General features: G+C 40.6%; 1 protein-coding gene across 2 annotated transcripts in view; it reads right to left on the bottom strand.

The window, feature by feature from the left end:
- The window catches only part of c2cd2l (c2cd2 like), a 56,379-nt gene extending 34,794 nt beyond the window's left edge, over positions 1-21,585 (bottom strand). The window contains exons 1-3 of one of the 2 annotated variants that reach the window (XM_017460077.3): positions 21,354-21,585; positions 20,490-20,579; positions 18,688-19,104 (exon numbers count right to left, since the gene is read on the bottom strand). In XM_017460077.3, the coding sequence (XP_017315566.2) occupies positions 18,688-19,035 (348 nt within the window). In that variant the 5' untranslated portion in view covers positions 19,036-19,104; positions 20,490-20,579; positions 21,354-21,585. The remainder of the gene's footprint in view (positions 1-18,687; positions 19,105-20,489; positions 20,580-21,353) is intronic. The other variant, XM_017460076.3, reaches the window with a different exon arrangement.
- Between the last annotated feature and the right edge of the window lie 2,182 nt (positions 21,586-23,767).

Below are 23,767 nucleotides of genomic sequence, written 5' to 3'. Positions count from 1 at the left end.
CGGCCTTTTAGAATAACTTGTTCAAATATACAGTGGGGGGAAATAAATATTGGACGTGTCAACATTTTTTTCAGTAAAAATATTTCCATTAGCGTGTTCAATACTTTTTCCCCCTGTGTCATAGGTTTATTACACATAACTTTATTCATGGACTTTAATGTTGTGAATTCTTTATATTTCCAGATTTCTTGAGTTAATACTGATGTCTGGTGAAAATTTCATGTGAATAACCTCTCTGGAAATATATTGACTGAAAAAAATGTTGACATGTTCAATACTTATTCCCCCCACTGTAGTTCAATTAATAGCTCTGTAAGTAATAAGTACTGCGCAGTCTATCTGATCTGGGGAGAAATAAAGAATACCCACTGTCCCATTGCTCACTGATGTAGCTTTGTAACATTTGAAGAGCACGTCATAAGTTTTAATTAGAGATGCACCGATGTATCGGCCGATAATTGGTATAGGACGATAAATGCAATTTTTCATGCTATCGGCCGAACAGCCCATGATCAGGGCTGATTATATCCTGTCAATAAAAAGATGGCAGGAAAACACATCGATTCTGTAAAGATGTCTTGTGTCGAATGACGACAAAACTGCAGTTTGTAAACTCTGTAGTCTCTTCACTGATAAAATTTTACACCGGAAGTAGCAACAGTGAAGCGTTTCGGCATCGAGTCTAATCACCCCCCCACCCCGCTCAAGCTGTTTGAGCTGAATTAAAGTGCCAGTACACCGTTGAAAGATTATAATGAAGAGGAGTTGAAAAAAGGTGTATATATATATATATATATATATATATATATATATATATATATATATATATATATATATATATATATATATATATATATATATTGCACAGAAAACTATATTTGTAGACTAGTATGTTTCATATGTAGTTAATGTTAATATCATCAAAAAAGTGTATATTAGGCCTATATATTACCAGTTCGATGTCAATGATGAAGAAGAAATGCTTTTGTTTGTTGTGAGTGAATGTGAGACTAACAGGATTCTGTTAATATGAATTAATAACATTCAATAAAATAAGAAATCTTACTTTAATCTTCAGAATGTAGTTCATGTGTTAATGTTAATTAGAGTAATGTGTTTTCTGTGTATGTGACCAGTTACTGTGAAACAACTTGTTGAATTGGAGAGAATAAAGTTTTTATCTGCATTTATTTCAGAATTGTGGAATTAATTATTATTAATTTAAAAACAGGCATAAAAGGCAGAACTATCGGTATCGGCCGAAATCACTCTGAATAATCAGTTATCAGTATGGGCTGAGAAATTTAGTATCGGTGCATCTCTAGTTTTAATATCATAATTTAATCCAAATCACATAAGAAGAAATTTGGGATGCTTTTGGCAAACAAAGTTTATATTTATTATTATACAATATTTTTTAAAAAATATATGGGTGTTTGTGCATTGTGTTAGTGTATGCATGCTTTTCAGAACTCATAAGCATGTCCTTCTGCTGACATAGTAACACATAACCAGCTGCGTCGATCCCTTCTGCCAAATCCCTAGATTACTAGGAGACCATGTGTGTGTGTGTGTGTGTGTGTGTGTGTGTGTGTGTGTGTGTGTGTGTGAGAATAAGAGGAGAGCGAAAGCCTCTTAATGACCATGTGCTTCATACCAATAGAATCACAGTTGCACCTCTGTCACATGGCCCACAATGCATCTCTGTCATCTCTTCAAGCGCATGCATACAGACTGACACTATAAGCTGAAATATCTGGACTTGTCTATTTCATTACGACGGTCACACAAAGCATCAGAATCTAGGAAATAATTTGTTTAGAATGATATGGATCTTCTAATAGAATATTAAGAGCATCAGTCATTTCTGCAATGCTAGCGTAATAATTTGTGATGAATCACCTTGTTATTATTGGCTACAAATGGACTTTTTGTTCACTAGTTTGTTTAGAGATCACAATTATGTTTTTTTCTTTTATTGTCATGTACCCCCAAACTCCAGTCTTTTGTTTAATTGTAACAGAAACGAAAAAGAGGCTTAGTAGTGGCACTTTAAGATATTTAAAAAATATTGTCCCTTAATGTAAAAATACCATGGCAACCCTTTATATTAAGGTGTTCTAAGTAGTAATGAGGCATGTTTATTTTGTTGAAAATGATCAATGACAGTGGTATCATATCATTCTTGCCATCTTGTTGTTGCTTATTTTCCAGCACGTTATGTCCCATTTTATTCCTCACTTAGCGTACCGGCACCGGAGCTGCTGTTATAGACAATTAACCTTCTGGATCACAATTCAACATAACTGCATATATTAAATAATGCTTTTATTATTTTATTTTTTTTAAGAACACCTTATTAAAATTAAATTCTCAACAACCAATAAGAATTGATGAAATAACTGATCTGGTTGTGGAGGTTTATTGGCAAAAATTCATTAGTGAGCCATATTAAAATTTCCACTAGCTTTCACTCAGCTTGAAGCTCCTCTTTTTACACCATACTGTGTATTTTTGCACAGCACAGTCATTGTTTCTAGCAAGAAATATTGCAAAATCTAGCATGAATATTATACACTTTTCACCCGTAACATAAAAACCACCTGCGTAATATTGTGTAGGTCTTCCTTGTGCCACCAAAACAGCTCTGACCCGTCGAGGGACGGGCTCCACAATACCTCTGAAGGTGTTCTTTGGTATCTGGCACCAAGACGTTAGCAGCAGATCCTTTAAGTCCTGTAAGATCAGACTTATTTGTCTGGCACGTCCCACAGATGCTTTATTGGATTGAGACTTGGGAAATTTGAATGCCAAGTCAACACCTTGAACTCCTGGTCCTGTTCCTCAAACCAAACAGTTTTTGCATTGTGACAGGTCGCATTATCCTGCTGAAAGAGGCCACTGCCATTAGGGGATACCCCATGAAGGGGTGTACATTGTCTGCAACAATGTTTAGAAAGGTGGTAAAGTAACATCCACATGAATGCCAGGAACCAAGGTTTCCATTCAGGACATTGCCCAGGGCATTACACTGCCTACGCATTCTTGCCTTCTTCCCATAGTGCATCCTGGTGCCATCCTTTCCCCAGGTAACTGACGCACATGCACCCGGCCATCCTCATGATGTAAAAACAGTGGTCGCAACCTTTTTAAGCCCAAGGTCCCTGTCATTGACCTTGATGAAAGGCAAGATCTACCTAACGAAGAATTGATAGAATAAGACTACCCAGATTGTACTTCCAGTTTGATTTAGTATTTTAATTGTACTTGAATTTCATTAAAACCTTTGGTTTTAAACTTTAAACGTGATGCAACCGAGAAAACCAACAATGTAATAATACTAACACTTGCAGTGAGCAGATCATCATTAACAGTAAAATGCTTATTCACTGAAGCGTCTGAAGGCACTACCACTAGCATTTTATAAATGAACTGCAATAGCAAAATTCTAACAACATTCTCAATTAAGCTAAGTGAAATTCTACGTCCCGTCTGACGCAGAATCACTTTTCACAATGCCATCAGAAGGCAAAACTGCTGCAGTGATGTTACTCACTCAAGTCAGTGTGATGGCTGTGACTCAATACTGTCTGTGAGTGCTCTATAGTTTGGCTCATAGCTAGAGATAGCCAGTCTGAGGCAGTCTGTGAGGTGTCTGTCAGTAAGGCGGCTCCTGTACTTTGATTTGAATTCCATTAAATAATTTGTATAGCGCTTTTTACAATGGTCATTGTCTCATTGCAGCTTTACAGAAACATATAAACACCAGATACAGATGTTAAGTGTGTGGATTAATCCCTATTGAGCGAGCCGGTGGTGACGGTGGCGAGGAAAAACTCCCTAAGATGATATGAGGAAGAAACCTTGAGAGGAACCAGACTCAGAAGGGAACCATCCTCATCTGGGTAACAGGAGTTCTTCCGTCGATTTCGATGAAGACCAAAGTTTCCATTTCTGCCTCCATTATGGAGAACACAAACTGTGACTCGACTTGCGCATGAATTGGATTAAAGTGAGGAAGACTTGCGCAGCATCGGCCTCACTCTCACTTCCCGGTGACCACCATGATCCAATGGCAAGCCTGAGTCATGACGACTGAAGATGGCCCCCGGGCACAGTGATTCATACACCCATTCATACACTACGGACACTTTGGAAACGCCAATCCATCTACCATGCATGTCTTTGGGGGAGGAAACCGGAGTACCCGGAGGAAACCCCGGCAGCATGGGGAGAACATGCAAACTCCGCAGACACAGGGCCACAATGAGAATCGAACCCCCAACCCTGGAGGTGTGAGGCAAACGTGCTAACCACTAAGCCACTATGTGCCACTCTGGGTAACAGTAGATAGTGTGAAAGTAAAAGAAAGTTCCTTATCGTTTTTACATGAAGTCTTTGTTGAACTAGTCCACTGTTCACTAAAGGAGACCTGAATGCAAAATTGCATGTGGTAATTGCAGCCCCAAGGCCATCGCAGCAATCGTAGTCCCAGCAACCACAGTGAGAATGTCCATGTGGAATTGAGGTCCAAAACCTTTTCATGGTATTTCAAGCGGTACCATCCTAATTAATCTCCAGGCTGGGGCCTCCACTTTATGAGAGCTCCATCCAGAGATAGGGCACCCGAACAGCTCAGGCAGGTCCAGAGAGCAAATTTGATTTGATTTGATTATTTTCGTTTGTGAAAATGCCATTTCGCAGATATTCGCAAAGTATGCACTCACTTTCAGTGCACAAGCGGTGAGGAGAGGAAACTTCTAATCTGTTGACAAGTTCCCAAAAGTCACTGTCCCTTGATCTATCTCCATGTCAACTCCATTTGACAAAGCAAATATTTTCTGGAATTTGGCTGCAACCTGTTCTATATCAATGGGCTTGAATGGGTTTGAGACAAATGCAGCAACCGCGACCCTGAAGGAGTAAGCGGTAGAAGATAGATGGATGGACAAATGCAGCAATACACTCCATGACGTCTAATTCACCAAAACACTGACTGAACTCTGTTGCTACACTGTCTAGGTGAGCACAGTGATTCTCAGGGTGATTCTCATACTTGTCTTCAATGCTCTGTGACATTTTTTCCGGGTTGGGAACGTGCGTTAGCCTCCCGTGCTTTAGATGTGCGATCCGAACACCGAGCTTAGGATAAAATGCATTCAGTGCGCTTCTCAGGAGGGGCAGTGTCGGACTTTTCCCTGAAGATCGTTGTTGACTGTATTCGGTTTTGCGGTCAAGTCTGTCGGAAACCCCAGGTCCAGCAGCCACACATCATCTGACAGTTCGTTGTGCTCCTGGTTCCTTTCAGACAGAAAAGTCTTTATCTCAGGCAGCAAGTCAACAAAGCGCAACACTTTCCCGTGACTCAACCACTGGACATCAGCATGAAGTAGTCGGTCTCCATTAATGCCTTGAAGAAGCGATACTGAAGTGCTTTTGCTTATATCGAGTATATCAGTATGACCACCATTGTCATTACGTGAGAAAAGTCCACGACTTTCCCAGCCAAGGCCTGCTGATGAAATCACACAATGATAATACACAAAGGCAGGAAAATCAGTGTCATTAAGGCACAATGCTATAAAACCAGAGCACACACCACGCATTTGCTGGCACTCCAGCGGTAGTAATTGCTACCAGTTTATGAGTGGGGATATCATTTTCACCGACATTTTTTAAACTCATTGTAAACATCCTCATCTCTCATTCTCTCCTTAAGTGCAAAAGAGTCAGGAAGTCGTCCTTTGTTGTAGAATCCTGGAAAGCCATTCTGACTAAAACAACAAGCTGAGCTGTGTCCATTACATCCAGAGACAAATCGTTCAACACTTGTCGATCCTCTGACAATGACTCGACTCTTCTCGTCATTGATGCAGGACCGGGCGGTACACCACGGAGTGAGGTTTTCATGTCTTCTTTGTTTTTGAAATCCTTGAAAATAGTCTCTGCAATAATGGCCATTGCTTCCTTGGCATTTTGTTTTTAGACAAAAAGTGGCTTACATGAAATGGTGCTTCAGTAGCAGCCTTATTTTGAGCAGCAGATTTTGGAAAAAGTGATTGCTGGGCCTTCAATTCGTCAGCTTTCCTAGCACGGATTGCGCTCTTTGGCAGGTAGAGGTCTTTAAATTTCAGGGGATTGGTGTTGTGATGCCACACCAGATTTCCTCTTTTACATAGTGCTTGTTTTTGGTGGCACAACATACATACACACTTCTCTTGTACCAAGATAGAAACTCCTTGGTGAAAGAGAAGTGTGTATGTATGTTTTCTTCTTCTTTCGTGGAGCCTACACCATTCTATCTTACCTCACGTTACCTCACGGGCTATCATCACTGTGGAGAGCCGTATATATTTACATACGGCTCTTATATATTATATAAGATATATAATTATATATTATACATATATTTGCGACAATAATACGTAAATACAGCAGTTGGATCAAGAAAAACAGAGAGGGATGCTTGCAAAACTGAACATTAATCAGGCATGACGTATTTTTTGTACTTATTATTCTTTTATCTTCAGGAGCTACCGGGACAGCGATGAAGATCTAGCAGTCGATCGCAATTGACAGGTTGGCGAACACTGTTGTAAAAGAAAACGTGATTCATCAGACCAGGCCACCTTCTTCCATTCCTCCATGGTCCACTTCTGATGCTCACGTGCCCACAGTAGATGCTTTCGGCGGTGGACAGGGGTCAGTATGGACACTCAGCCCCATACACAGCAAGCTGCGATGCACTGTGTGTTCTGACACCTTTCAATCATGGGCAGCATTAACTTTTAGGCAGTCTGCTCTTCAGCAGCTCTTCTGTGGGATCGGACCTCGGACCAGACGGGCTAGCCTTGAGCTATGAGCATCAATGAGCCTTGGGTGGCCATGACCCTGTTGCTGATTCACTGGTTGCCCTTCCTTGGACCACTTTTGGTATGTACTAACAACTGCATACCAGGAACACCCCACAAGACCTGTCGTTGTGGAGATGCTCTGACCCATTCGTCTAACCATCCCAATTTGGCCCTTGTCAAAGTCACTCAGACCCTTACGCTTGCCCATTTTACTTGCTTCCAACACATCAACTTCGAGAACTGACTGTTCATTTGCTGCCTAACATATCCCGCCCCTTGACAGGTGACATTGTACCGAGATAATCAATGATATTCACTTCACCTGTTTCTTTTAATCTAAAAAAACAAATGTTTTTTTTTTTTACAGTAATACACTGTGATTTTTTAAAGAAACAGGCCTATAATTTCTACTTATTGCCACTATAGGAATTATCGAGGGTGGAGATGTAAGTGCATTTGCTCTGTAAGGCAGTGCTGCTTGTGCTGTGTATCCAAAACCACCAACTACCCATCATAGGCAAATTCCCCTTAAACACAGACACACACACACACACACACACTCATCTGTGAACTCTTCACCCCATCAGGCTGTCACACCTTCAGTCACATTGTGTGTACAAATCTGAGGGCATCATGAGAGTCGACAATTGTCTGATGACGTGACTACTTTCTCTTTTTCTCTACGTCCGTTCAGTAATTTCTAACAAATATCAACTGTCGGGAAATTATTTGATTTTCTAGATCAAATTCATTTAACGGCAGAGCTTCAGTGCTAATGATTACAGTGTTTGTCCAGCTAATATCCTTAACCGGATGAACAGGTCCATATTAAGCCCTTGATAGAATTAATTAAGTCTAAATGTCAGGAAAGGAAATATGAAAAAGGCTTATTTGTAATATTCAGTTTTGAAAAAGGTGGTCACCATGGCTGGGGACAGGAGCGGGGTGTCAGTTTTCTTCTAGGTATGCCGACAGGTGGCAAGGCTTGACCTAGTGTAAGCTATAACTTTCCCTCATTACCCGAGCTCGGATACACACAAACGTGCACAAACACACAAAGAGCAGTCCCTGTAGCAGCATTTTTCCAGTCAGGTGGATTTAATTACAAATGTATTAGGGTTTCCACTGAGACAGAAAGCACTGTGTGGATTGGCCTAGAGTAGCTATTCATCTCAGCTGCACAGTAAGTGCAAGGAGACTGGTGTCTTGGCACAGGATAAAAACTGGGGAAACAAAACGTGAACTTGCAAATGCCTGTACCACTGTCTTGGCTGCAAATAGGCTATTGGTGAAGCAATAAAATAAATACTTGTTAATACTTGTTACAGAGGAGGAACACTTGACAACACATAATGCCAATTCACTCATCACAACAAGGGGCTGTAATACAACACAGTGGCCCCCATATGCCAAAACTGCATACAAATAAACCAGATGGCAGTTTACAATCTGATCATGCAAACTTTCCTTTTTGATCAACTGAGCATATCATTTTAACAACCTGGAAAAACTTAAATAATCAAAACCAATATATATAGCAAGTAGTGTAACTACATTTACATTTAAACCTACATATACGGCATTTTGGCAGACGCTGTTATCCAGAGCGACTTACATTTATCTCATTATACAACTGAGCAGTTGAGGGTTAAGGGCCTTGCTCAAGGGCCCAGCAGTGGCAGCTTAGCAGTGCTGGGATTTGAACTCACAATCTTAACATCTTAAATCTAAACATCTTAACCACTGAGACATGACACAATGAGCTAAGTAATAACAATAAAAATTCATTAAATAAATGTAACTAATGTTGATAATCACAATTGCGCACACTGGAGCTTCATACTAAAACATACGCAACGGGGTTTAGTTTCAAAATGTAATTTATAAATGTGACTCACTATGAGCAGATAGCTTTTGGCAGTATTTTTTTTTTTAACCTTTTGTCAGACGGGCTGTTTAAAGATGTTTGGAGGTCATCCAAATGTTCTGGTAATTAGAATTTCATATTTGTCAAAAAAAAAAAAAAAGGCACCAGATGTGATTTTATTCATTTTGGTTCAAATAACCTCATTCAGTATTTTGTTTATATTACATAAGAATTTCATTATTTATGCTGCATTCAATTTAACTTACATCGATCTCAACCTCTGTGCGTTTGAGCTACAAAGTGGGGGGGGGAAAAAAAAAAAAAAAAAAAAACACACGAACACCTCCATGTTTGCTGGTCAGCTAACTGTGATGAGTGATGTATATTGACCTTCTCAAAACAGTCAGTCAGTGCATTCACATGGACAACAATAATCCAATATTAACCCGATTAAGACAATACTCTGATTAAGAAACTATCATGTAAACAGCAATTTTTTTTACCTTTATCCGATTAAAGTCATACTCGAAGTAAACACAAATCGAGTTAGGACATGTGGAGTACTCCTGTTTTAGTCGCATTAACGACGTGTATTACAGACATGTACACACCTTAATCACACTACTAACATTGTGTGAGAGTTTTCACCGCATTTTGTGACAGGACACGATCACACACGGCAGTGCTCAACCGTTTTATGGCAAACAAGAGAGCACGGGTGTTCCCCAAACCACGTATTTGCTTACTTTAGGCCTGTAGGAGGAGAAGTACATGTATCTTGGCTACTATACAGATGGTAAGTACGCAGTTTGGGACGCAGCCCACGGCTTCAAGCAGTCGTCTATTTGGACGTACAGCATGACAAATAATTAACCGCATTTAAAGCGTTCGTAAAAAAACATTAAATAAAAAAACACCCAAAACTGTATACGGTACCATAACAAAGATGAACTGTATGTTGATATGTGAAATTCTGGAGGGACGTCGGAGGGCGTGGCGCGGTGACGTAATGACGTGTGCCGTTAATCGAACTATGTTCTAGAACATGTAAAACAGGGGCATGAAAGGATTATTCTAAAAGCGACTCATGTAAACACCTTAATCACAATATTATCTTACTCAGAGTAAGGTCCATAATTAGATTACTGCTGTCCATGTAAACGTAGTCAGTGTTACAGATTTAATAAGCTAATATGTCTGTATGAGGGGCCGTGTTGATTTGCCATTACTTGCTGAACCCAATGTTGAAGAGACCATCCCAAGTTCCCGAGTTTGAAGTTAAGGGAGCATTATCTTAGTCGGAGTTACAACCTTTAGTTGAATGTAGAATTAATTCAAGGTGGTAACATGGCTGAACTATATTCATAAAGTTTTAAATCATCTGACCTATTCAAGTTCTAAAATAAAGAAAAAAAAATATGACTACATCCTGGTGAGCTTGAAAAATTGTTCAGTTTGGTAATTAATAGCTTTATTTTGAAAAAAACAGAACTGTCCGGGGAGGCATGGTGGCTTAGTGGCTAGGATGCTTGCCTCGCACCTTCAGGGTTGGGGGCTCGAAACCTTGCATGTGCTCGAGCTTGCATGTTCTCCCTGTGCTTCAGGGGTTTCCTCCGGGTACTCCAGTTACCTCCCCTAGTTCAATAACATGTGTTATAGGCTGATTGGCATTTTCAGATTGTCCGTGATGTATGAATATGTGTGATTGTGCCCTGAAAGGAGTTGGCACCCAGTCCACGGTGTCCCCCACCTTGTGCCTCAAGTTCCTGGGGAACTCCAGGTTGCTCCAGGCTCCCATGCAACCCTGTGTAGGATAAGTGATATGGAAAATGGATGGATAAACGTCTATACACGCACACACACACACACACACACACACACACACACACAAAACACCATTCATTTCAGTAAAACAAAAGACTGAGATTTGACTCAGATTTCTTCATAAGGCTTTCCAAATTCATTATTTTGAACCAGCAAAATAAATTATCCACTGTGATGATAAAAATTATTTAAAAGGTGTTTTAATAGAGTCAAGATAAACATAATAAATATCATATATAAATATCTATAATAATAGGTATTAAATGAATGACGCAGAGTTTTTTTTTCTTCTCTCCCCTCAACATAATCTCAATTTACTGCATCTGTAATGTAGGCGCGATTACTGCTAACAGGAAGTTCAAGATGTTTCTCTGTTTGGAAAATGGACGACTAAGAGCTGTAAATAAACATTTACACAAAACATATTTTTGTAGATTGAGTTCATGAACTTTTCAGTCAGATGAATTTACAAGTTAAGCTTTAAATCTGTATAGTTCATCCTTTCACAGATGGGATGTTTCAATGGGGAGAGAATTTATGGTTGTGTGTTAACATACACAGCGCAAGGATACAACAAACCCTTCCGGAATGCAAGTAACCGAAATGACTTTTACTGTATTACCCAGTGTTGGAAAGTTGTAAAATAAGGGCAGCTATGGTAAGACTTTCTCTCATCCACCTCTTACTAAGACCATCACCATTAGAGTAAAGAAGTAGTATTTTATCACTTTTAAAGCTGCAGATTTCGACCAGATACCAACATTTACAAGCCTGTACATTTTAGAGAAAATTATTAATATGAGTAAATAATATATTCTTTCCAGTGCTGGTGATCGCACATACACAACAGACAGAGTTGAAAGAGAATCACTTGTTTAAAAAAAAAAAAAAAAAAAAAAAAACCCTGGAGTACTCTTGTAAGGAAAGAAATTATTGAACTTATATAATTGGCCAAAATAAAATAAAATAAATACACTACCTCTTCAACATGTATACGCTGCTCCTAAAGGCAGACCTCAATCTAGTGTCTTCTATATGAGACCAGGATACAGATTGTAGGTCATAGCTCCCAAAATGGGAACCTCTACTTTAAACCTCATTTTGCAAGCAATGGGGAATGAAAAATCTCTAAGGACCTGTCCAACTTATAGTATGACCAACATTTAGCTTAACAGACACTGTGAGAGCAGATTCAAGCATACATAAGAGGTGGAAAAGGTCAAAAACCCTTTAAAGGTAAAAGCAGGAAATCCTCGAAAACATTAAGAGTGAACATTAATATTTGAACGTTGTTTATTTAACCAGTATCCCTGCTACGTTTTCCTTTCTTTAGATTGGACAAATCTGTCCAGAAGCTGTTTCCATTTATTCTTGACGAGAAAATGCTATTTCTTGTCAGGTATTTTCAATTGCTGTACGATTAACGGACAGACCCGTTGGCATATCATATAAACGTTTAAATGAATGAACCAGCGCTACAAGAGACTCATTGTACTGCTAGTCGTACTCAACAACTGCTAGTTGTGCTCATTGTACTGTACTGACAGGTGACAGCAAGGTACTAGACTCCATCCTTAGCTGACAATAGCACTGCTTGCTACAACGTTCAGAATTACATAGTGTTGCTTTGACACCTTTCTGAATACAACAATTCATGAAATCTACTTTGCCCAGCCCAAAGCATATGCGTTAATGTAGAGCTGTTCGACATGGTGATACATATCATAGGACGCATCCATTCATTTTCCATACCACTTATCCTACACAGGGTTTTGGAGGAGCCTGGAGCCTATGCCAGGGAAGGATGGGGCACCACTGTACGGGGTGCCAACCAATTGTCGGACACAATTACACACAAATTCACAAACCCATTCTCACACTACAGACAATTTGGGAATGCCAATCAGCCTAAAACGCATGTCTTTGGACTGGGGAAGGAAACTTGGCCCCAACCCCAGAGGTGCGAGGCAAATGTGCTAACCACTAAGACACCCCCTGTCTTTTGATAAGATATTTTCTTATTTTTTCGACAGCCGCTTTATGTCACTAAGGTCGGCGCTAGGAGCTACTAGCTGTGTGCTGTAGCGTAAACAAAAACAAGCATGGAGGCCCATGACACAGAGTGAACCTCCCCAGAACACAGAACAGGAATCATCCCAACTAAAACATGAGGAACTTGTACCTAAATGGTCAACTTGTAAATGGTCGTCTGTAAGTTACACTGCAGACTAGTCATGAACGCATGCAGTTACTTTGACCATTTTTTTCATCAATTGTAGAGAAAATTTGAGCCATCTCGTGATGTATATTATACATACATGTACACACATATGCATACATACACACATATATGCATACATACATACATACATACACACATACATACACATGCATATACACATACACACACTTACATACACATGCATTTACATACATATTCACGCTTCATACATATAACGCTTCATACATATAACGCTTCAAGATATGAAATTGTCCATATCATGATATAAGATTTCTTCCATATCACCCAGCCCTATGTAAAAGGTTATACTGTGCCAAATTTACATAATGAGGCAATATTGACCTCCCTCATGAATACTGAAACACAATCACAGAGGGCAGGAGTTTACATGTGAAAGAACTGCTAAGGCATGTGATAGATTCTTCTCTCTCAAAGGAAAAGTAATTAAGGAAAAAGCCTGACTCCACACCAGCTCAGTACAATACCCTCTGCACAACCTTTCACAGCTACTGACAGAATGAAAACTCTACGTGTTGTTTCGGCACTTGGCTCCCATCCCTTACTTAAATTAAACACAATCTTGTACGGTAAATGACTTTTTGCTGGATTCCGCCCTCTCGCTGAAAATCCCACCAACTGTGGACAAACAAGTTAAGAGGACATGAGGATTGCATAACCACCTCCTCTCCACATACCTCCCCTTTGACAGCCAGATAAAATAACTAGGTTGCTGAACTGGCACAACTGTCAGCCTTGGCACAGGAACGCCACGCAGGGTAACATTTCGAGGGATGGTATATATTATATATACACATATTTCATGACGGCTTCGCTGCTGAGGAGAGCCAACTGCATATGAATGCGCTGAAACGGGTTCCGATGAACGCAAAGCTAAGCAGATAAACCAAGGACATACCAACATTCCCTTCATAGTTCAAGAGCGTTTTCTGTTTATCAATGAACAAGATCACACGAGTATTGTCATGCTGATCCTAATCAGAACACCAGACATGAGAAAGGCTTTCCCTGACCCACCCAATACCAATTACAGCATGTAAAATATTAAACGGGGTTGTGTCAGCTGTCTCCCCTGAGGAGGACAGCTTGGAGGGAAAAGCATTACAGGAAACCACCACTCTGAAATACATTCAAAATATTTATATTGAACTACCTGTGATGTGCTTAGTGATTCTAGTGCCAGTTTCTTGGTTGGCATTTTTTGTTATTCCTGTTAGAACTATTTGTACTGACACAGTGGTGCAGTTGCTACCTCACAACTATAGAGTTGCTGGTTCGATTCTGAGCTCGCGTTACTGTCTACATGGAGTTTCTGTGCATGTTCTCCTGCACGGACACGTGTGAGCATCCTCTGTATTCTCTGGTTTACTTCCAGCCCCTAAAAAATGCTGGTAAATGGCCTGGATACACCACATTGCCCCGAGGTATGAAAGATGGTGTGAAGGCAAGTGTGCATGGTTCCTGGAAATGGATTAGCGATGTATTCCCACCTCACGTCCATCGATCCCAGGAGAGACTCCAGATCCACTGCAACCCTGACCAGAATAAAGTGGCTACTTACGAATAATAAATGAATGAAAATGCATTTTCTTTAGATTTTTCATTATTAGAGCCAGTACTAAGTGACTGATCTCGTATGTCTCAAGCTGCAATGTGCCATATACGCCATATTGTGCTGCGCACCATCATCGCATTCCTTTAACACATACTTCCCTGCTTTTACATCACAGTGAAAGACGTCTGGCCGACAGTTGCTGAGATTGCAGTATCTCTGTGGAAAATGCTTCATGCCCAGAATCACCTGGGTAAAATAGACATTTTTCTCTCTTAATTCACATCAAATTGTCCTTTTCTCTAATTTGGTTCCAGATTGTGGCTTAAAAAAAACAAAACCCAACATATACATTATATATTATATTTTACTAGCATGGACATGACTCAAACTAACTTGCACTTTTTCCTCTGAGAAGGTAATTTTCTGTGTATACTCGTTATTTCAGCGCAGTGAGTTTTGCCTTTAATGTCTTATGAGTTTTTGGGCATCACCAAATGCAAATCAGCTGTGCCATGCATATGCCTGCTAATTTACGGGTAATTAGCCTTCAACGACACGCCCATGCAAGTACGAAGTAAATTAGCGTTCCAGAAAAGTTTGTAAATCCAGCGGAAATTTTTCGCTCAGTTTGGCTTACGCAAACATTTACACACAACTTTACTAAAACAGTGATGAACAAGGCACAGTGTCAGCGAATCTTTTTATGGAGTATAATATACAGTATAAACGTCTAATTTGATGACACTGGCTTAATCGACCAGCAGCACAGAAATGTTCATCAAAGTAGTGTTTGGGGATTGTATACCTTCAAGGGATGAAATACAATGAGAAGGTCCAGGAGTGAGGGAAGAGAAGATCACTCACTTGGTCATTCTGTGCCCACAGAGCAGTCTATAGCGCCGAGCTTTGATACCCACACAGAACAAAGTGAGGCAGAGTTAAATATAGGAAACGGGACCTTTGTACACGCCAACTACCTCATACACTATTGACCAGTCAATGAGATGGGCTCAGTGCAGGTACAAATGGCCCTTTTACACTGAACTCAGATCAGTGACAAATGCATTCTGTGCACTCATTAAGGTTATGAATCACAAAAGACGAGTTGGGATCACATCAGTTCTCAAATGTCTTCTGTATGATCTCGGAGACGCATGTGGAAACAGCAGAGACTCCTAATTTGGATGAAGCAGTCAGACTTAGTCAGTCAGTCTGCTTACCGTGGCTGTGATCTTAAAATTAAGACACACGTGGTGTGAACATCTGTGAGGCACCAGCTGTGCGATTACTATGACTGCACTGCGAAACAAATTAAACCAAATCAGTGAAATACAAGTGACCATGAAATCTGTTCAATAAGAACATGTGCACACTATAGTGTGTGTGTGAAAGTATATGTGCATACTGTATATACATAGCCAATCATATACACAGCCATTCATGCGGTCACAGTGCAATGCACAAAATCATGTAGATACACTTCAAGTGCTTCAGTTAACGTTCACATCAAACATCAGAAAGGGGGGGGGAGAGGTCATCACAATGACTTTGACCGTGGCAAGGTTGTTGGAGCCAGGCGGGTTTGTTTTAGTATTTCAGAAAGTGCTGAAATCTTTCCAGACATGTATACATGCAGTCTGAAAAAAATAAATACATACTGTCTATTTAAATTCCTCTTCGGGCGTTTTCAGACCTGTAGATCTGTTCTTTGTTCCGAAACAAATTGTTGCGTTTTCTCCTTGGTTTGGTTTGCTTTCACAAGGCAACATTTAATTTCAAAGCGCACCGAAATGTGTTTATGCAAATCACATGTGAGTAAAACGTCCTCTCATTGGTCAGAGTGCACATGTTTATGTTCTGAGGTAATGCTCATAACGGTCATCCGTACAGACGGATCGACAGCAGCTCGGTGAGAATATTGTGACTTTCTTTTTAGCTGTATCTTTCTAATTTATCCAATTAATATGTTGAATGGAGCGATTAAAGCCCATCTCATTGAGATGCTCGCTAAACATCTTGTAAACCTCTGTGTTTTGAAAGTTATTCAGAAGGTATTTATGTTCATCAGACCAAACTTCATTGAGGCATTTCAATTCGTGTTGCGAGCCGTTTTTTAATGTAACGCAGTACCCATCGTTCAGTGTTATGCAGGCTAGTTTGCTGGTCCATTGGGTCAGGTTGCTTTCTCACGCGAACCTCTCCAGAGTTTGTTTGCACTTGACTGTTCTTGGGCCGATTATGTTGGTGCGCATCCGAGCGCTGTGTTCATATGTGTCCAAATGAACCGAACCGAGGGACAACACACACCAGGTTCTGAAACAAACGCACCCATCAAGCCAGGTGCGAAAACACCCTTAGAAACCGATTTCAATCATAATCCTTTATGAAATAAATATTTCCTTTATAAATATTTCAAGCGTAACCAAGGCTCTAAAATTAGAACAGGATATTTCTATTTCAAGAAAAAGAAGAAGGGCTAACAGAAGCTATTTGATTGTACACCCTATTAGGTTATAACGTCTAATATCTTTGTTAAAGTTTGTTTTATGAATGCATTCCTGAGGATAATCACGTTCTATTGGCTATCGGCTGCTACCATGAGAAACAGGATTAATTAACTGGAACCAGGCATTTTTCTTGTTTCTGTTTGAATGCTACTAGCCATACAGCTCCACTGTAAGCGCTAGGATATCAAGGTGAGAGTCGATGAAGAATCCTACCTAGGTTTACTGTAAAAGAAAAGCAGATCATGACTTATGGCAAAATTGGACAACGGTAGATCGTGCCTTAAAGTGCATTTCAAATATTACCTTTCATGTAGTGTGTTATAGAGCTGTTTGTGAATGTAAAAACATCTGCAAAGTTTCAAAAATCAAAGCGCACGACAAACGGAGTTATTGACTGCCAAAAGAAGGAAGCGATTCTGAACAGCTGAATCGAGTCGTTAGTAATTCCAGACTTACTTCCTGTACTAACCTACGTAGGTTTGTAACAAAAAGCCCCGGATCTGGTCTTCATCAGCTGCACGCTGACAGCGGTAGACCAATCACAACAGACTGGGACATCTGACCAATCAGAGCAGAGTATGCTCTCGGAAAGGAGGAATTTAGAATGAATCCTTTAGAACGGATCATTGAACAAGTCGTTCGTGACACTGGGGAGGAAAGGTAATGCTGCAGTTTAAATTATGAGCACGTTAAAGTGATTTTTGAGCTTGGATGCATGTAAATCTATTGTATGCGATATGAGATCCGGTTTTGAAATTAGCCATGTTTCAAAACCATAATAGGTGTGCTTTAAACGACTGAATAACAAATTAATTTAATCCCCACATCCCCCTACAAAGCATGAACACTTACCAATTTAACTGTACAGATCCCGAAATTTATTTTCTACTATTCATTCCACTGAAATTAATTCCCGGTTACACCGCTGCCGACACCTGACGCGCTTCTGAATCTTTTTAGACATGAGTACAGCTTACATGAAATGCAGCGGACATTTGTTGATTTAAAACCACCTACGCTTCAGATCTGCTGTGAATTATATATAGTGTAAAAATGTCGAGGAGTAATGTACTACGTGCTGTTATGATATTTCTTCCGAGGTCGAACGAAACGAAGCCGAACAAAATGAGGCCGGGGGCCGTATTTGGCCCACGGGCCTTTTGTCTGTCAAATGCGCCTTAAAGGGACGTGTCACTGCAAATAAATAAATTCCGAGATGACTCCACCCACATCCACGGTGCACGAGGGCTCGGTGAATGATTTGATGAGAGTGAAAATGGTCACCAAATGTCAACGTAATTGAACGCTTGTGCATTTTGAACTGACACGTTAGTCAGCGCTCACTATCAATATGCTAATCAGGGGAATACCTTTATGATGTTCATCCCTAAAAATCGATGGCAGGATAAACTGAAGCTGTTCTCAGCTCATGGTTGCCCAACAACTTACTAATATACATTATGTTGATTGTTCCTTGAGTTTGTCACCCATCTATGTATATCCCACTTGATGAATACGATCAGCCTCATGAGACATGATGTAATGCAGACTGTCACAGGGAGAGAGGATTATATATGAACCTGCCGTTCACTCCTGACACACTGGAACGAGTAACTCCACCTCACACACTGCGCACCTACACACTCACTGAAACGAAGTCTATAAATACCTGCTTCTGTGTGGAAATATCTGCACGGCAAAACACACACGGCATTTGACTGCTCGAAGAAAAGAATGCTTTCCACATAGCATGTCTCATACTAACACGAAACAAACACAATCACCTGCGAACATGTGCAGTGCAATGTGAACTCACTCACCCCTTGCCGGCAGGCTTGCTCGTTGAGCGCCCTCACCCATGCTCGCTGCCAGTGCTCTCTGAACGACCTGAACGTGAAAAGTGAGGACAGGAGGCCCTTAACTCCGGCCTCAGAGTCGCCTCGGCCCAGCCGGTACCTGAGCAGCAAGCCCCACACTCCTCCAGTCAGGGTGTGGTGGGTGAGACGCAAGGGCAGCTGCCATGGTGTCTCTCTGCCCTGCGCAGCTCTGCCACCTCTCCTGGAGCTCAGCGAAGCCTGCGAGAACTGAAGGAGCCATGTGAGCACAACCAGGAGAGAGACGCAGAAGAGCGCCACCAGGATCGGCCAGCTTACGTCCTCAAAGTCCATCGTCTCCCCGGATCACTTGGGTCCCATTTTCAACGTGGGCTGGAAAGTCTGGTTCATCAATGTAGGAGCCTGTGGAGAAGAGAGACGGAGTGATGGCGCATAAAGAAGCAATCATTTGATTATTAAGGCCACTGAATGACTAATATGTACAGAAGAAGAGACTCAGACATGTGCTGTTACAGGAATATAATCAATAACATAAACTCACATAAAGCAGAGATACTATGACCACTCAGAAGTTGATTATTTTCCAATAACAGCACATCCCAAAGTGCTGCTTTATTCCTCTTACACCACAGCAAACTGACAGCAATTACATTTTAAATGCTGTATATTAATGAAGTCCATGTTGCATTCATTTTTTTATCCGTTTACAGTTACATTTAACGTCATGAAAAGTCCTCAAAAAACAAGCAGTTGCTCGCTCACCAGACCAGTTAGCAAGACAGAAATCACAGCTTGTGATCGTCACGCTGCAGAGAAACTGTAACAATGCAAAGACTTCAGGACTGAAGACTTTCCCATTGTGGAAAAACTTCCTAACTATTACAAAGCACTGACACTGGAGACTCCTTCCATAAATGTTAAATAAATGTTTCCTTACAGAAAGCTTCACAGTATAGTTGCATATCCTTAGGTTCTGCAAGATCTGTGCTTTATCAGTCGACACCACATACCATTCATGCCATAAAAAAACCATAAGGGGACCTGAAAATATGTCAAATATTTAGACAGTATATATCCGATTAGCACGTCCGCAGCCTCGTCAGTCACAACTCACGAGAGACATAAGAGCAATATCTGGTCAGATGTTTTATCATGTCTATTCTTTTTCTCCGTAAACTTGCACCTCAAGAAATTTCGAGGCTAGGCAAGGTGACATCAAGCATCGTAAAGAAAGGATGACCTAGTAAACGATCCAGAAATATCTTATAAACACAGAGCCCCAGCGGGAATCGAACCCCAACCCTGGCGGTGTGAGGTTTCCTCCCCCAGTCCAAAGACATGCATGGTAGGCTGATTGGTGTGTCTAAAGTGTCTGTAGTGTATGAATGGGTGTGGAATGTGTGTGTCCTGCGATGGACTGGCACCCTGTCCAAGGTGTACCCCGCCTTGTGCCCGATGCTCCCTGGGATAGTCTCCCCCATAACCCTGAAAAGGAGTAAGCGGTTGAAGATGGATGGATGACTCATTTCACCTCACTGATATCATTTTAAATTCGATGTCATTTTGGCAGTAAAGCTGCAATGATTAGTCTTTGTGGTGAATTATTTTGTGGTTTAAGATTTCCCTGGGAACTAAGAGGGCCAAATCTGTTCCAGCACGACAATGCCTGTGTACACAAAGTGAGCTCCGTGAAGACACGAGGTCAGAGTGGAAGAACTCGTGTGTCCTGCACAGATCTCGGACCTCAACCCCACTCAACTCCTTTGGGATGAACTGGAACACCTGACCTCACTAATGCTCTTCTGGTTGAAGGAGTAGAAATCCTCACAGCCGCGCTCCAAAATGACTGGAGGTTTATTATACCAGCAAAAAGGAATCTGGAACGAGATGTTCAACAAGCACATAGAGCTGTGATGGTCAGCTTTGCATCAACTTTTGGCTGTAGTATACACACACACACACACACACACACACACACACACTAGTGTACACTGTGTTTATGAGAGAAACTGAAAGTGTCTGAAATGAAAAGCTTTGTTTGTTTGTTTGCTAACATAATTACCTTGCTATATATTATCATGTAACGTATTTATTTAATAACTTATATACAAGTCAGTAAAATGAAACGACTTAAGCAGGAGTCAGAGTAGTTTATGGTAGACCGGTAGGAGAACATAAAGGCGAGGGATGTACAGTATTATTTGAATATATTCAGTATTTTAACTACGGTACATTTCTGCAACGTGGGCCTTACTAAAATATATAAGAAATAAACCTCATCTCTTCTTGCTCTTGGAGTGTGTGTGGGGTTGTTTGTTTTTTTGAGACACCTGACAGCACAGTGTTTGTGGCGTTAGCTTACATTACATGAACATCACCGTTCACACTGACATTAACAACAACACCGTTGCCAACTGCGCTGTGTCTCGTGCAGCATGGCAACGCAGCCTGGCATCGCTACCCATCTCCATTTTAAACACTTGCACTATTGTTTTTAGATCTAGATACATGAAATAAACGTGCAGCTCAATCACAATTTCTGCGCCGGTGTTTATGAACACTGTGTGTGAGTTAGCCGCGGATAGCTTATTCAGCTCCAGCAAAACGTAAACACCATGACTGGCAATGCAAATAGAAATGACCGTATTTACCGTGTTGTTATTTTCCTCCTCCGGAGATCAAAGTGAACGGGTTGTAGAAAAGCTCAGCGGAGAGACAGCACCGAGGCGATAAGGAACGTCACTGACAGCTAGCCTCTGCGGCTAGCCGCCGATATTCTCGCTGATAAACCGAAGATGTGCGCAGAAGGATGAAACAAGCCGCGGATACCGACCGAGAGGCTCACTGTACTCTATGCTGCTCCGCTCGGCTCAGCCTGTAGGATTGGACACCGCCCCTAAAGAGCTCAGCCAATCACAGCAAGACGGTTATCTACATAACTACCGAGAGAGCCGTCAATGCGTTCGCCATATTGGATGGGGGCATATTTGATCATAATCCGTAGAGCCGTCATATTGGATAAGGCATATTTGATCAAAGTCTGTACAGAGGTGAGGGTCTACCCTGCACATTTGAGCATTTTCAATTTTTAAAACGTGTATTTTTGTTTTTTGCCATGACAAAATATTTGCATTGTGTATTGCTAAAGTAACATACAACAGAGCATGTGACATAGGAACTGAACAAAACATAAAGTAAAAAATAGTAATGAAAATACAAAAAATAAGCCGATGCAAAATAAATAAGTGGCAAAATTAACTAAAAACTAGATGCAACATTTTTTACTCAGAGTCCACCCCAATTTCCAGTCATGTACACAAAGCTCCACCCCCAAATTTCTATGGTGACTCAACTATAGTTAGCTTAACCATTAACCAGGACTACCCTGGCATCATTTTCAAGCACACTCGAAAATTCAACTATTTGAAAGGCAAGTTACAACTCTATAAATATGTAAGTTCTCCTCAACAATCTCCTCAATGATTTATGAGGATGTGAAAGGGTGTTGGGGCGTGGCTATAAAATGACTGACAAGAGGCCAGTCCCAATACAAATAACATTCCAGACCAGAAGGAAGGTTGACAAACTGTTTTTCCCCCCCAGCTGCGTAATAGAGGTGTTCTGAGACAACTATTATCCATCCATCCATCCATCCATTTTCGGTACCACTTATCCTATACAGGGTTGCGGGGAGCCTGGAGCCTATCCCAGGGGACTCGGGGCATGAGGCTTGGGGACAAAACCCTGGGTGGGGTGCCAACCCATAGCAAGGCACAATCACACACATTCACACAATTTGGAGATGCCAATCAGCCTACAGTGCATGGCTTTGGACTGTGGAAGGAAACTAGAGTACCTGGAGGAAACTCCTGATGCATCGGGAGAAAAAATATTGACTATTGCACCATTAACACACCCATTTCAAGTCAGGAAGGGCTGTTAATTAGCTGATTAGTTGTGTCAAGTGTTTTGTGAACAGGTAAATCTATCAAATCTGCAAAATAGGGCCACTTCAGGACCAGGATTGGGAGACTGTGGCATAAACCGTTTTTCACATCCAATATGAGCTACATTCAAACACATCCGATATGCTGTCATTTCGCTCACATGCAAGCACTCACATCTGATTTTCCTGTTAATTTTGTAATGCAGCAATAGGCAAGGCCGAAATTCATCATAAGACGATGCATGTGAATTATGGAGGGTAGTCAGTAGAGTCCAGATAAAATAAATATTCTCCTCAAAAACCTTATAGGGTAGCTATAGATGTGCTCACAGGTAGCTATAGGCTTCCTGTGGGCAGATTTCTCAGACAAAATCTGTCCTGGCTCCAATGCCAATGCAAAATTAAAATGTATTAAGGCAAAATACAAAGTGGCTACAGAGCACAATAACTGCAGTGGAAACAACAGAAGATGCTGCCTGTAGAAAGTCGGTATTGGATATGGTCAGGTCTTACATATATGAAAACACATACTAGGTTAACTCCTTAATCTGTATGTAAGTCTTTTCCAAGCGTGCCTTTTCTCAAGCTCTTTAAAAAAAATTACCAACTCTAAAATCATACAAATTGTGGAGTTTTTAAGGTATTTAAATTTCTACCTAAAGAATAGTGTGTGATGTGAGTTACAATAAAAATCAATAAATTGCTTTTGATATGTAAGGAAGATAACACAATATAACAGGGAGCACTGTAATAGGAATATATCAGTGTATCAGGAATATCTGTGCTGGGGTGGTGTAATGTGTAGATGGAAAGCAGGTACCAACAAGAGGTTGATTATTTGCCAGTAACCACACATTTTTTTTTACTCTTTTTTTTAAAGAGTGTTTTTACTCTTCTTATAATGCTGCGATTTGTGAGAGTTGTTACTATAGAAATGATAAGGTATTAGAAGGAGCCCATTAATATAAACTGGTCATTTGAATTACAACCTAAATTATTGTTAGAGCTTAGTAGTAAAACTCAAATGCTCTTAAAAGTATGCCATACTTGCTGGTATACAACCCGTACAATGCAAAACGACTTTAAGGCAATCAAAAAAATTTTTTTTAATTTTTTTGC

The sequence above is a fragment of the Ictalurus punctatus genome, chromosome 28 (assembly GCF_001660625.3).
Source record: "Ictalurus punctatus breed USDA103 chromosome 28, Coco_2.0, whole genome shotgun sequence".
NCBI classification, from domain to species: domain Eukaryota; kingdom Metazoa; phylum Chordata; class Actinopteri; order Siluriformes; family Ictaluridae; genus Ictalurus; species Ictalurus punctatus.
Note: the sequence above shows the minus strand (reverse complement) of the source record. Positions and strands in the feature narration are given on the sequence as shown.